The following is a 15,117-nucleotide window of genomic DNA, read 5'->3' as shown; positions in this document are numbered from 1 at the left end:
GTGAAGACACTTGCCAGTTGGTCCACGCATGCTCTGAGTAAGCGTCCTGGTAATCCGTCTGGCCCTGCTGCCTTGTGAATGTTGACCTGTTTAAAGGTCTTGCTCACATCGGCTACGGAGAGTGTGATCACACAGTTGTCCGGAACAACTGGCGCTCTCATGCTTGCTTCAGTGTTGCTTGTCTCGAAACGAGCATAAAAGGTATTTAGCTCATCTGGTAGGCTCGCGTCACTGGGCAGCTCGCGGCTGGGTTTCCCTTTGTAGTCCGTAATAGTTTGCAAGCCCTGCCACATCCAACGAGCGTCAGAGTCTGTGTTCTCTGCAGATCCTCTCTAGCTCTGTCAGGTTGGATGGGGAGCGTCGTTGCACAGCTATTTTCAGGTCTCTCCAGAGATGTTGGATTGGGTTCAAGTCCGGGCTCTGGCTGGGCCACTCAAGGACATTGAGACTTGTCCCAAAGCCACTCCTGCGTTGTCTTGGCTGTGTGCTTAGGGTCGTTGTCCTGTTGGAAGGTGAACCTTTGCCCCAGTCAGAGGTCCTTAGCTCTCTTTAGCAGGTTTTCATCAAGGATCTCTTAGTACTTTGCTCCGTTAATCTTTCCCTCGATCCTGGCTAGTCTGCCAGTCCCTGCCTCTGAAAAACATCCCCACATCATGATGCTGCCTCAACCATAGGGATGGTTCCAGGTTTCCTCCAGAAGTGACACTTGGCATTCAGGCCAAAGAGTTCAATCTTGGTTTCATCAGACCAGAGAATCTTGTTTTTCATGGTCTGAGAGTCTTTAGGTGCCTTTTGGCAAACTCTTAGCGGGCTGTCATGCCTTTTACTGAGGAGTGACTTCCGTCTGGCCACTCTACCATAAAGACCGAATTGGTGGAGTGCTGCAGATATGTTTGTCCTTCTGGAAGGTTCTCCCATCTCCACAGAGGAACTCTGGAGCTCTGTCAGAGTGACCATCAGGTTCTTGGTCACCTCGCTGATCAAGGCCCTTCTCCCCCGATTGCTCACTTTGGCCGGGCGGCCAGCTCTAGGAGGAGTCTTGGTGGTTCCAAACTTCTTCCATTTAAGAATGATGGAGGCCACTGTGTTCTTGGGGACCTTTATAAAATTTACATTTTAGCAGACGATCTTATTCAGACGCTCTTAGTGAGTGCATACATATAATTTTTTTCATACTGGCCCCCCGTGGGAATCGAACCCACAGCCCTAGCGTTGCAAGCGCCATGCTCTACCAACTGAGCTACATGGCCTTCAATGCTGCAAACATTTTTCGGTACCCTTCCCCAGATCTGTGCCTCGACACAATGCTGTCTCGGATCTCTACGGACAATTCCTTCGACCTCATCGCTTAGTTTATGCTCTGACATGCACTATCAACTTTGGGACCTTCATGTCCAATCAATAGAATTTATCACAGGTGGACTCCTATCACGTTGTAGAAACATCTTAAGGATGATCAATGGAAACAGGATGCATTGGAGCTCAATTTTGAGTCTCATAGCAAAGGGACTGAATATTTACTGTATGTTAATAAGGTATTTTTTATTTTTATTTTTAAAAATCTGTTTTCGCTTTGTCATTGTGGGGTGTTGTGTGTAGATTGCTGAGGGAATTTTTTTTTTAAATCAATTGTAGAAAAAGGCTGTAACGTAACTAAAAACTAAAAAGTCAAGGTGTCGGAATACTTTCCGAACGCACTGTACTTGGATGTGTAGTGTCAGCGTTTGTTGCTGGCATGTCATGCCTAAGTTAGCTAATCTTGCCAATGAAAAAATAATTAAAGTAATTGGCAATATAATTGGGTTTTGTGATGAATGAGCCATCTGATTCAATGAATGATTGAGCGGAGTTTGCCTTTTTGCCCAAAATTCATTTAAGGTGCTCCAAAGCTTCTTACTATCATTCTTTATATCATTTATCTTTCTTTCATAGTACAGTTTCTTCTTATTTTTGTTCAGTTTAGTCACATGATTTCTCAATTTGCAGTACATTTGCCAATCGGTTGTACAGCCAGACTTATTTGCAATTCCTTTTGCCTCATCCCTCTCAACCATATATATGTTCAATTCCTCATCATTCCACAGGGATTTAACCATTTTTACAGTCATTTTTTTAATGGGTGCATGCTCATTAGTAACTGGAATAAGCAATTTTATAAATGTGTCAAGTGCAGCGTCTATTTGCTCCTCATTACACACCACAGACCGGCAAGTATTCTTTACATCATCAACACAGGAATCACAACAAAACGTATTGTATTACCTGTTATGATGAGTTTCTCTGGTATCAGGTAATTCAGGATGCCAGAATATACTTCAACAATATATGGAGAGTTGATACAAAGTATTTAATAGATACGGTACAGGATTCAACATAACAAGTGGCACGTGAGTGGCCTCTTGCTATTTGAATGAATAGACATAGAAAATCTCTCAGTTTATAAACTACTTTGCAAGCTAATTCTATCCAACAGTTGCCAACCATTATTGAGTGTCACTCCCAACTACAATAGTATCATCTTGCTACCCAGTCATCTTGCACCCCAGTCAGGACATTTCATCACGTACTCATTCTAAGATTAACACCAGTGGCCCCCCAGCCTTCTTGGCACGCCGACCTTCTGGCACCCACCAGTGACATAAATAAATGGCTTGAACACATAATAATAATAATAATAAGCCATTTAGCAGACGCTTTTATCCAAAGCGACATACAGTCATGTGTGCATACATTAACAAATCCTGTGTAAAACACATAATATAAATCCCCCCTTTTCTCTCTCTATCTGTTGTAAGTAAAAGTCCCCAGACATAACATTACTTTAACTAAACATCGACATTTTGGGTCCATGGCCAGGAAACTCCCCAGACCTTAATCCCATTGAGAACTTGTGGTCGATCCTCAAGAGGCGGGTGGACAAACAAAACCCCACAAATTCTAACAAACTCCAAGCATTGATTATGCAAGAATGGGCTGCCATCAGTCAGGATGTGGCCCAGAAGTTAATTGACAGCATGCCAGGGCGGATTGCAGAGGTCTTGAAAAAGAAGGGTCAACACTGCAAATATTGACTCTTTGCATAAACCTAATGTAATTGACAATAAAAGCCTTTGACACTTATGGAATGCTTGTAATTATACTTCAGTATACCATAGTAACATCTGACAAAAATATCTCATAACACTGAAGCAGCAAACTTTGTGAAGACCAATACTTGTGTCATTCTCAAAACTTTTGACCACGACTGTACACCCGTTGCAGGTAGAAGTGGTGCTGGACAGGACTGTATTGCCTTTGTTGCTCCTCTTCAGCCGGTTTAGAAGGGTTTTGCCGTTCTTGACCGAATTATCATTGCTATGCATCACAACACCCTCTGTAGTTAAAGAGAGGACAGAACATAACAGTTTAGTTGAGTTCATTTGTAATCCAAGAAATCCATATAAGTATTGATTAAATGACATATTATTATTTTCACCAATTATTCTTAATACCAATTTCCAAAATACTCCCCTTATCACACTGTCGATTACACCTCATAGTCACAGGATCCAGAATATTTTACCGCCACAAAGTCTCCAGGGCGCAGACAATGCCCAGATTCTCCTGCTAGGTTGCGCCTAGAAGCCTTCACCCGGAAGATAGTCTTAAGAACATTGTTAAGTGAGACACAGTATGCTACTGTAACATGTCTTCTTATCAGTCAGGAGAAGCCCTGAGATTAGGAAGTGCACATTCTTGTAGCTTGTTGTAGTACACTAGTCTCAGAGACAGGCCCCCTTTGTACTTTGTTTCTGGCCACAAATACATTTGCACATAACACATTCCATCTAACCCATAACACATTATTTACTACTGCTCATATTCTTAATACAATTTGCATATTTACCAAAAGGCCCTAGGGGAGCCAGTAATTCCCCCTTGTAACACGATTCACATCGTGATTCATGCCCCCAAAGAAAACAAAACAACCACACTGCCTGATAAATGAAAATAACAAATGAAATTAGCATGACAACCTTTGATAATATCTTAACTTAATTGTATCCCATAAGGTAATTCAAGGAATAGTAACATTGACTAGCGACAAGTGTCCCTCATTCAGGGCTAGCACTCTCTCTCTGTCCTTGTCATGGTCCGAATCATATATAGGACTATTGCCAAATTATAAAGTTCTTCCTAATCATTAGTGTTTACCTATTACATTTAAATGTCACCCAATGTTTCTAGGCTCTCTAGTGAGGGTGTTTATGTGTTTACTTAAAACTCACTCAGAAAATAAACTTCAGAAAATGTGCTGTGTTGTGTGCCTTCAAGATTTAACTAACTGCTCCCCCAGCCCACAGACTCTGGAATCTTTCCACAGAGAGAGATAATTAAACCCCCATTCTCCTGGAACAGAAAGTTGACATGTTGTTAACATTCAGTTATAATCAGCAATCCAAAAAATTGTAATTACACACAAAACATGATGCAGATAATTCCACTGTACTACCTCACATCAATAATCGTTTGTTTCAATCTAATTCCTCGTGACTACTCCAGAATAAGATGACCTAAAATCTCTCACAAGATGAAAACCACCCAAGGTTCTCTGAGTTTGCAAAGAGCATCCCTAAGTGATTACCCTTTAGACTTCATTTTCTGTAATTCTCACAAGGATTATTCAACCCCAAAATCGGCTCCATTTGCTCCCATGTCAAATTATTGTGGTATTGTTACTGGATCAACAACATAGGTAATAGCTGTTTCGCCTTAGATTGTTCCTGTCACCCCTCTAAATATCATATTTTATTCAGTCGCCAATATGATCAATTACCCCTTTTCGGTAATCTAATCATCACAACCTGTTGCATTAATTTTGTAAAAATATAAACCTGTTGATTAACAAATCTAGAAACTGAGAAAATCCCTTAAGCCTTAATAGTTACATCATTAGGTTAAGTCAATTCCCCATGTTTTTCAAAAAGTGGACATACGCCAATCCATTCTCTAAGACTATTACCCCTAGTTTGTAGGCAGTCCTATAATGCTTAACCTTGGATCTTATCAAATGATCCATAAACGGCACCAACTAAGAAAATGTTTATTTATTGTTTCCCACCCCTCACGTACGTCTACGTTTGGGTGCGCAAGTTATCGTATATGAATATTATCCAAATTATTACTTTATCAAATCTCTAGTAATTGATTACACACACATGACATGTATCATATTTTCATATATTCACATAATCCATATAGAACGTTAGAAACTCTTAGGTACTCACATCAACCAATCCCTTCGTGTTCTTAACGATTCTCAATCGACACAAATCAGCTTCTTCAAACATACTCCCAGCGGGACCACAACACAACAACTATATTTTCCCCGGACACTTCCCGTCCTGTCATGGTATCCTCCCAGAAAATACAGACTTTCCACTACTTTGTAAAATAGCATTCCGCTCTCAATACCACTCCTTGATATTCTATGACCTAATTCAGTTATATATCGAAACGTATTATCCAAACGTATCATATTATCATACACATTTCTATAATGTATTATGTACACTTCAGATTAAAATTAATTTCTGCTCTCTTTTCATAAGGTACCCTATGCTGTTCCATTGCCCCATTACTTAATTTCTTAACTGACTTTTTCTCCTAACTAGTTATATTTCCAGGTCATTATGCGCTCATTAAATCAAATGCTTTATACGCCTCTTTCATATAATCTAAATCCCATTTCGTGTTATTTACGGCGATATTGTCAATTATATATTTTCGCACTACCTGTAATTTATCCCTTTTAAAACTACCATCCTGAGGATACTCATTATCGGTCCATGCTGATAAATCACCGAGATATGGTTCCACATAGAAAAACCTTCATTTACTCAACATCCATTCGCGCGGTGTCTAATTTTCGATACTTTAAAAAGAGACATGTTTTAGATGCGGATTTGTCTGTAATAATTGCTTCACCTCCTTTCTCTCTCTTCGAGGCAAATCAAGCACTGATTTATTCTTAATTGTGATTTTCTTACCAGATACCGGTCTACTGAGTTGACTACCCATTTGTTTTTATTAGTTCATGCAATATTAGTAATTAAATATTTGAATCAAATCCCCATATTGATCTTCTTTGTTTTTTTGTAAAATTTAATTTGTCTATTTAGTCATTGGTGCCATGATCCAATATTCTAAATTTTAGCTGCTGTATTAGCTATGGTTTTCTCTGTCTTTCGCCCGTCTTGAGTAATTCATAAATGACTAATTCTCTCTTCACCAAGGTACTCTCAGAGGCTTGAACCTCCTTAATTTGTACTTCTCCTCTATAGTGTTGTCATTCCCTTAATCAATTATGGCTTATTTTAACTGATAGGGCTTCAACAAAGGACTCTAACCTTTAGCAAACACATTTTAGGGACTCAAAACCCGCACTTTATAATGTGTTTCTACAATTAAAGGACTCAAACCCCACAACTTTATAATGATTTTTCACATTAAAGGACTCAAACCTCACAACTTTATAATGATTTTTCACATTAAAGGACTCAAACCTATATTTTTATAATGATTCAACACACCAAAGACTTAAACATATATATTTTACTAAGGGACTCAAACCCACCATTTTCTTTTTAATGCCTTACACATTTAGGGATCCTGCGCCCAATCTTTATCCTCTGTTGTTTTTACTCATTAATCTGAACGCATCCTATTTTGAATCATAGCACCATGCCATTGGCTAATTCAGGATTTCTCCTTACATCTCTGTACATAATTGAATACCACTCATCCCCCTTTAAAATATTGAATTTTAAACGTTCTTTACAGCTCAGCTTTACCACAGATAAGCAGATTTTAACACAATCCAAAAAAATTAAAGTCTGCTTACCTGTCTGTTCGGCCGTAAACTGTATCCTGTTCGTAGACGCCAATCTGTTATGATGAGTTTCTCTAGTATCAAGTAATTCAATATGCAAGAAGATACTTAGATTTAGAGTTGATACAAAGTATTTAATAGATACAGTACCTGATTCAACATAACAAGTGGCACGTGAGTGGCCTCTTGCTATTTGAATGAATAGACATAGAAAATCTCTCAGTTTATATACTGCTTTGCAAGCTAATTCTATCCAACAGTTGCCAACCATTATTGGGTGTCACTCCCAACTACAATAGGATCATCTTGCTACCCAGTCAGCTTGCACCCCAGTCAGGACATTCCATCACGTACTCATTCTAAGATGAACACCAGTGGCCCCCCAGCCTTCTTGGCACGCCGACCTTCTGGCACCCACCAGTGACATAAATAAATGGCTTGAACACATTAACAAATCCTGTGTAAAACACATCATATCATGACCTCTTATATATTAGGCCCAGTCTTTGGAACTTTGGTTTTCCTAGATATGGCTACTATATTGTGATCACTATATCCTATGGATTTGGATACTGCTTTAAAGCACATTTCTGCAGCATTATTAAAGATGTGATCAATACATGTTGATGATTTCATTCCTGTGCTGTTTGTAACTACCCTGGTAGGTTGACTGATAACCTGAAGCAGGTTGCAGGCACTGGTTACAGTTTGAATCGCAGTATCGAATCACAATACATATAGAATCGTGAGAATCTCAATGCATATCGTATCAGCTCCTAATTATTGTGATAATATTGTATCGTGAGGTCCCTGGCAATTCCCAGGCCTAATTGATAGCCAGACAGCTAATCCTAAGTGTTTATCAAGTAGAACCCATCAATTTGTGCAGTATGTTCTGCTGTCTTTTTGTGACAAGATTCCTCCTGGTTCTGTGGCCGGGATTTTAGTTGGTGGGAATGCTAGCGTCTCTCAGCAGGCTCAAGCCTTGTGACTAACTAAAGGATTATACCAGACTATTTGAGAGTTTTTGTCACCCCCTGTCTGACCATCTGGCTTCACAGCCAATCAAGCTCCGACAGAGCATTTTAACCTGCCTCTGACCGAGCAGGTCAGAGTTCAGCAGAGCACTCAGCAACACAGCCAGAGCTAGATAGAGCAAGGACCCAATGCTGACCTAGCTGTAAATAGTGGCTATATGGATGGATACCTATCCACTGACTCTCTCCTTTTTCCTGTATGATCCCTGGAGGATTTTGTGTGTTGTAAATGGAGGATTTTTGTTTTTTAGCTTGCCAGTTCAATGTTAATGCCAAATCAGGGTATCTGAAATGGATTCAATTGTCAGCCTTTGACAAATCGACTTTCTTTTCAGTATGTGGCATGCATCTCTATTAGACTATGCAAACATCCCAAGTGACCCTCTGTGCGAGTAGGAGAATTGAATCTGAGCTTTATTTTCTCACACATAGCCAAGGGTTTAATTAGCATCTGTGACAAGTCAATAATGGCATGACAGCCTTTTTATAGGGTCTTATAAAATCTGTTTTATTTTTCCAGGTTTCAGTTTTTCAATTTTTTTTCAGGTTTTCACTCTCAGAATCACACCTTTTTAATAGGAAAAACAAAAAAAAAACGATGTGCCTCGGGGGCTGGAGTGATGTCACACTTTTCCCCCATCCTTAGCAAACACTGCTGATTAAACTAATTGCATTCTAAACTGAAGATGATTAGTGATTATTGTGTTAGCTGGGGCTGGGACAAAAGTGTGACACTAATCAGGCCCCCCGAGGACTGGAGTTGCCCATCCCTGTTCTAAATCCACAACAATGCTTAAACCACATCAGGAGACCACTTCTGAGTTCTGGGAAAATAGAAGAAATTTGGATTTTGGGGTGTAGTTACCCTTTAATGCAAGTGTGCACCAGCAAGAGACTGTTGTTTCGTTAGCGATGTTTATGTAGCGCTCGTGATTACGGAGCTTGCAAAACAAATGGCCACTGGATTGATGCAAATAATCATGATGGCATTCTGCCAGGTAGGCATATTCTACTTTGTAGTTAAGATTTCATTGAGAAGGTTTTTGGGAAAGCCTTTCCATCTCTACCAGAAGGTTATCATTAGCATCATTACTAATGGCTACACAAAGTGTAGACATACGCAGGCACCGCACACTCAGACAGGGGCATTCCTGTTCCATTTCAGAAAGTTATAGGAAAATACAAATCACTGATGCATTTTGTTAATGTCTTATGATTAACTTAGGCTAATTCATGAATTGTCTAATAAGTTCAATAAAAAATATATATTGTTGAATTCCGTTTTAAAAATGTCTGGATTCCGTTCGTGTCCTCTGCAACGCAGATTTTATAGGGCCCTACTTTTAATCCTTACAGTAGCCCTAAACTGGAGGCTATGGTGGGGAATCTGACCCCTCCTCACCCACCACCCAGCTCTCTCTCTCTCTCCTCTGTGAAAATCCTTCCATTGTCAAGAGGGGCGAAGGGGTTTTGCTAACGCATTCATATGATAAGTGCCTTGAAAAGAAGGCTTGTGAAAGAGATGCTCCTATTCCTGCACACAAGTTGTTTTTGACCCAGTGTTAGGAAAGCAAAAGCAGTGAAGGGCTGTGATCTGCCTCAATGGAGGCTTTGTGTCAGGGCCCATAAAATCTTTATTAGTCTGTCACATGTAAACAGGCTTGGGTGAGGAATACCAATAGCTCAGAGCAAACTGGTTTTTGAAGAATGCTAATGCCAGTGTCTTTCTTTGTCTTAAATTTTTGTCTTTTTGACGGTACAGGCTGACTACAATCAACCAGAACTTCCTAACCAAGAACATTGTCAGTGTTAGTGTGTCCTTTGTAAGTCAGGACCTCCCACCCCCACTGATATGAATGCAAATATCTTTCTGTGTTACATAAAATGTCGCACAATGGCGAGGTAGGCTTAATAAGAGCGTGGTTGCCTCATCAAAACCTTCATTAATGCTGACATATTATTCATTCATTCCCATTAGCTTAAGTCTTAGGGCTATGGCTCATTCAGACTCAAGATAGAGAGTGAAGAGGGCATGCAGGCTTTGACGCCGGCAGTAGAAGTCAACCTTGTTTTCGTGCTGTTGTTGACCTCATTCGATTGATATGTCAGGGTGTTAATTAGACTAAATATCCTGTGGCGGGGGAGCTCTGGTGAGGAGAAAGGAGCTTGATCTCTGGGTCAGGGTTTGTGGCTTTGATGATTTCAGAGGTCTCTTTAGTCCTGCCTGACGTCAACCTGCTGGTAAAAGAGGAAATGGACTCCATATGTGTTTTCAGGTTTGTGGAAACCTCACCCTCCCTGGCAAAGCCCAGCTCACTGTTGGCATACATGTGGCTTATAAACCCAAAGGCAGCTTTCTCCCTGAACTTGAGTGCATCGAGAAAGCTTGGTTATTGTTTTTTCTTTGTCAGGAATGATACAGTTTATGATGAAGCTGTTGCAAAGACAGTACACTTTTTACACGTAGAATCGGGTGAAAGTTTCATACGTCAACAGTGCTCTAAACGATCTGTAGACCAACCGGAGATCCACATTCGGTGGGTTGTGTGCGACCCTTTAAGTCAAAGAGACTGGTTAGAAAGTATTCTCTGTAGATCAGCTTTAATATTGCAGATTGTGGCTTCTATCAATGTAATGGCATCATTTCCAATCCCCTATATATATATATATATATATATATATATATATATATATATATATATATATATATATATATATATATATATATATAGACAGTGGGGAGAACAAGTATTTGATACACTGCCGATTTTGCAGGTTTTCCTACTTACAAAGCATGTAGAGGTCTGTAATTTTTATCATAGGTACACTTCAACTGTGAGAGACTGAATCTAAAACCAAACTCCAGAAAATCACATTGTATGATTTTTAAGTAATTAATTTGCATTTTATTGCATGACATAAGTATTTGATACATCAGAAAAGCAGAACTTAATATTTGGTACAGAAACCTTTGTTTGCAATTACAGAGATCATACGTTTCCTGTAGGTCTTGACCAGGTTTGCATACACTGCAGCAGGGATTTTGGCCCACTCCTCCATACAGACCCTTCAGGTTTCGGGGCTGTCGCTGGGCAATATGGACTTTCAGCTCCCTCCAAAGATTTTCTATTGGGTTCAGGTCTGGAGACTGGCTTGGAGGATGCTTCTTACGGAGCCACTCCTTAGTTGCCCTGGCTGTGGGTTTTGGGTCGTTGCCATGCTGGAAGAACCAGCCACGACCCATCTTCAATGCTCTTACTGAGGGAAGGAGGTTGTTGGCCAAGATCTCGCGATACATGGCCCCATCCATCCTCCCCTAAATACAGTGCAGTCGTCCTGTCCCCTTTGCAGAAAAGCATCCCCAAAGAATGATGTTTCCACCTCCATGCTTCACGGTTGGGATGGTGTTCTTTGGGTTGTACTCATCCTTCTTCTTCCTCCAAACACGGCGAGTGGAGTTTAGACCAAAAAGCTCTATTTTTCAAAGAAAACCATTAGTAACACACTACGCCGTCATGGATTAAAATCCTGCAGCGCACGCAAGGTCCCCCTGCTCAAGCCAGCGCATGTCCAGGCCCGTCTGAAGTTTGCCAATGACCATCTGGATGATCCAGAGGAGGAATGGGAGAAGGTCATGTGGTCTGATGAGACAAAAATAGAGCTTTTATATATATATATATATATATATATATATATATCTATATATATATATATATCTATATATATATATATATATCTCGTTTATTTGCTAGGGCAAAAAACAAAACGTGCACCCCTTGGGGTCCCCAGGACTGAGCTTGGGAAATGCTAGCCTTTAGGCTATGGATTATTTGATTGAGACCACACTAAATAGCCTATAGGCGCACTTGATATTGTGCGCCCAGCGGAGAATCAGAGATGAGGGGTGACATCGGGCACACATCGATATATACAGTATAGCCTAATAAGCAACTCATTCTAAAATAATATTTACATTTCATCAATTACAAATTACATGACCCTCCCCTGGACTATATTTAAACAATATTAAACCTTCCCCTGGACTGAAATTGAAAAAAGCATGACCCCCATTTTCCTGCAGGTATCAATTATGTAAATGTCAATCCATCCCTAACCCATGCATCTTTAGAGCTCCCCTTTTTCTTAGTATCTAATGGATATTTTCATCTGTGTCACATGAAACGGCTCACAGGTGTGGTGCAATTTTGAGAACTGTGTTTTCCCGCTAATTGCATTTTGGAACATTCGCGTGTAGCCTACAGCCATGTGCGCATTGTTGAGCTTATAATATGAAGAAATACAACTTTATCAACATTTTAAGATCAACGGTCTGATCTGTTGCATCAGCCTTATTGCTTTTTTACATTTTTAAATGTGCAGTGGTTGTTTGAATTTTGGTCTGTTGTCCTAGAACTGCCTCAGTCTGTTTTGAACCGTAGACATATTTTTTATCGTCCCGGGGACGACGGGACGCCCTTAATTTCGAGCCCTGTAGGGAATTCTTTTATAAAGACATAAAAAGTATTTAGTTGTAATATTTTATAAGCTACCGAGGCTGGCCAACCATCCTACCAGGAGAGCCTAAAAAGGAGTGTTGTATTTTGAGACAGCCTTGAATATGCAAAGAAGCCAATAGACCGAGTGTAGCCTACATTTTCTTCTGATTCTCTATGGTAAAAAAAGATAGTAATTCATTTTATTTTGTATAGTGGCATCATACAATGATGTAATAAAGACCTTTTTTGAGGGGGGACAAGTGACTTGAGCTTTTCTACTTGTCCAAAGGACAAGCCCTGATTTCTTTCCTGCCATACTTTCCTCTGTAGCTCAGCTGGTAGAGCACAGCGCTTGTAACGCCAAGGTAGTGGGTTCGATCCCCGGGACCACCCATACACAAAAATGTATGCACGCATGACTGTAAAAGCGTCTGCTAAATGGCATATTATTATTATTATTATTATAATCTCTAATGTTCTCATTATAGTTTATCTTGGTATGTTAAGAGCTTGACTTCTGACTGCAGAATTTTCACACATTTCCTCTCTTTACAGGGCAAAAATGTGGGTTACTGGGAAGGGGATACCGAGAAGACCATAAAGCTGCTGCAACCCTTCTCCCACTGCCTCCAGTAGTCTGAGAAGGTCAGACTTAACTGTGGAGCAACTGGGCCGCTGGCACTAAGATGTCCCTAAGCAGTGGCACTGCAGGCGGGAAAGGTGTGGACTCTAATGCGGTGGACACTTATGACAGCGGCGATGAATGGGATATAGGTGTTGGCAATCTGATCATTGACCTCGACGCGGACCTAGAAAAGGACAAACTTGAGATGTCTGGCACTAAAGACGGTGGGGGCGTGGCTGCCCCTCCCAGCGCTGTAGCAGCTCTACCCGACAACATAACCTTTGTTAGCCCCGTACCAGCTGCTCAAGGCAAAGAGAGTAAATCCAAATCCAAGCGTAGTAAGAACTCAAAGGAAAGTGGCAAGGCCTCGGTCACAGACGGGGCAAAGAAAGACGCCCAGGTGCGAACCCAGGGCGAGGTCACGGGACCCGCCATTGGCACAGGTCCCACAACAAACACCAACTCTGGAAAGGGTGCTGAGAAGAGCACCAAAGGCTCCCGCAATGTTCCTAGTGGAAAGAAAGACAAGGAGGCGGGCTCTGGGAAAAGTAAGAAGGAGAAAAGTGAAGTTGTGGCTACAGGAGTGGCTAATACTGAGAAGGAGTTAGGTGCCCCAAATCTGCCTTTGGGGGCCCCTCGTAGTGTCCCATTTGAGGGTACGCAAAATACAGACTTGGCTGTGGCCGAACAACTTGGGAATATCGCCCTGGATTCCACAGGGATTGTTGTACCACCATTAGCCATTAAAAGTGATCCAGAGGAGGTGGACAACGGTGAATGCAGAAACCTGAAGAAAGTGAAAAGTGAAAAGGTAAGTAACAAGCTGTCTTATGTCTTTGATTTTGCATTTGGCTGCTGTTAAATCAATGGATTTGAACTATAGCAGATGCTGTCTGTTTGTTTGCTGCTGGAATAGTAGCATATCTAGCTCGCCTTGACAAGTGATTTATTACATTTTAATGTAGCACTTTGCTTTCAAGTTGAGTGAGCAACAGACGTAATCTGGTTCTCTGTGTGGGGGATAAGAGCTTTGTACTGTCTCGAAACCTCTCATGTAATCACTGAATTTTGATGGGTGTGTTAAGTAGTGCATGAGTCTCCATCTTGACGCTAATGTCTCCTCAGGGGACTTTCACGCTACTGTACTCACCCCATAGCCCAGAAACAAGTGAAGTAGGTTCTGCAAGACCCAACATAAGCATCAGTCTGTAGCACTACATATGGCAGATGCCTTGTCCTTTTATGTGTGCCAGTCATTTCAGCAATGGATTACTGCTCAGGCTCTTCACTGCCATTAGTGAAAAGCCTGAGCAGTAACCCAGGCCCCCCGTTTGCAAACCTTCTAGAAGATGTCCTCAGGCACTCAAATGGGCAGACTTGTTTTTACACAAGTTGCTTGTTGATATAGTGGGGGGATGGAAGGCTTCAGCGTGTCGGATGCCAAAGATGTGACAAACCTGAGTGCCGCTGCTCTCTGATAAGGTTTCTGACAGAGACGCTGGAGAGTATTGAAAAGCCATCTCTCGAAGAGGCTTTGCACCAGGAGATCAGTTCCAACTGTCGGCCATATGTCACCGCCAGACGCTGAGACAAAAGTGAAGCTCAAGGGGCAGTGTCGGATGTCTTGTTCTGGCAGCAGATTTTTTTGGGGGGAGAGTGTCGAAGAGCCTCAACATTTTCCAGCCTGCAGTTAGTCAACTGGGGGGCACTTTCAGGCTAGAGTTACCCCATTAGACATAATTACTGGCTGCTCATCTCCAAGTCATCTTGATAGTATGCTTTTCAAAATCTTCATCGGATGGAACTTGGTAAGATCGACAGGAAAAGGTATCAAAAGATTCATGAGCTGTGTGATAGCTGCTTCTCCTGTATAAAAGAGGCCATCCGTATTCCATTGAGAGGGTTTTCTGCTTATCTTTGGAGCTTGGGGAGTGCTGCCTCAGTCTGAACTCTGTGGCGGTAGGTTTCATGTGTCATCTTGCTCAATTTTCGACCTCTATCATTCAATGGTAGGGGGCATTCAGTTCAACTCATTCTCGCTGTGTCTGTCTTGGGTGGGGGAGGAGGAGAAGAGGAGAGGAAGCAGTT

At 41.2% G+C, this 15,117-nt stretch overlaps 1 protein-coding gene across 2 annotated transcripts in view; it reads left to right on the top strand.

The window, feature by feature from the left end:
• Positions 1–15,117, top strand: part of znf609a (zinc finger protein 609a) — a 190,006-nt gene that overhangs the window by 79,874 nt on the left and 95,015 nt on the right. For both annotated transcript variants that reach the window (XM_084169131.1, XM_084169132.1), the window contains exon 2: positions 12,960–13,840. In XM_084169131.1, the coding sequence (XP_084025257.1) occupies positions 13,091–13,840 (750 nt within the window). In that variant the 5' untranslated portion in view covers positions 12,960–13,090. The remainder of the gene's footprint in view (positions 1–12,959; positions 13,841–15,117) is intronic.

The sequence above is a fragment of the Coregonus lavaretus genome (assembly GCF_964263955.1).
Source record: "Coregonus lavaretus genome assembly, chromosome: 9".
NCBI lineage: Eukaryota > Metazoa > Chordata > Actinopteri > Salmoniformes > Salmonidae > Coregonus > Coregonus lavaretus.
The sequence above is the reverse complement of the archived record's forward strand: the minus strand, read 5'-3'. Positions and strand labels throughout refer to the sequence as shown.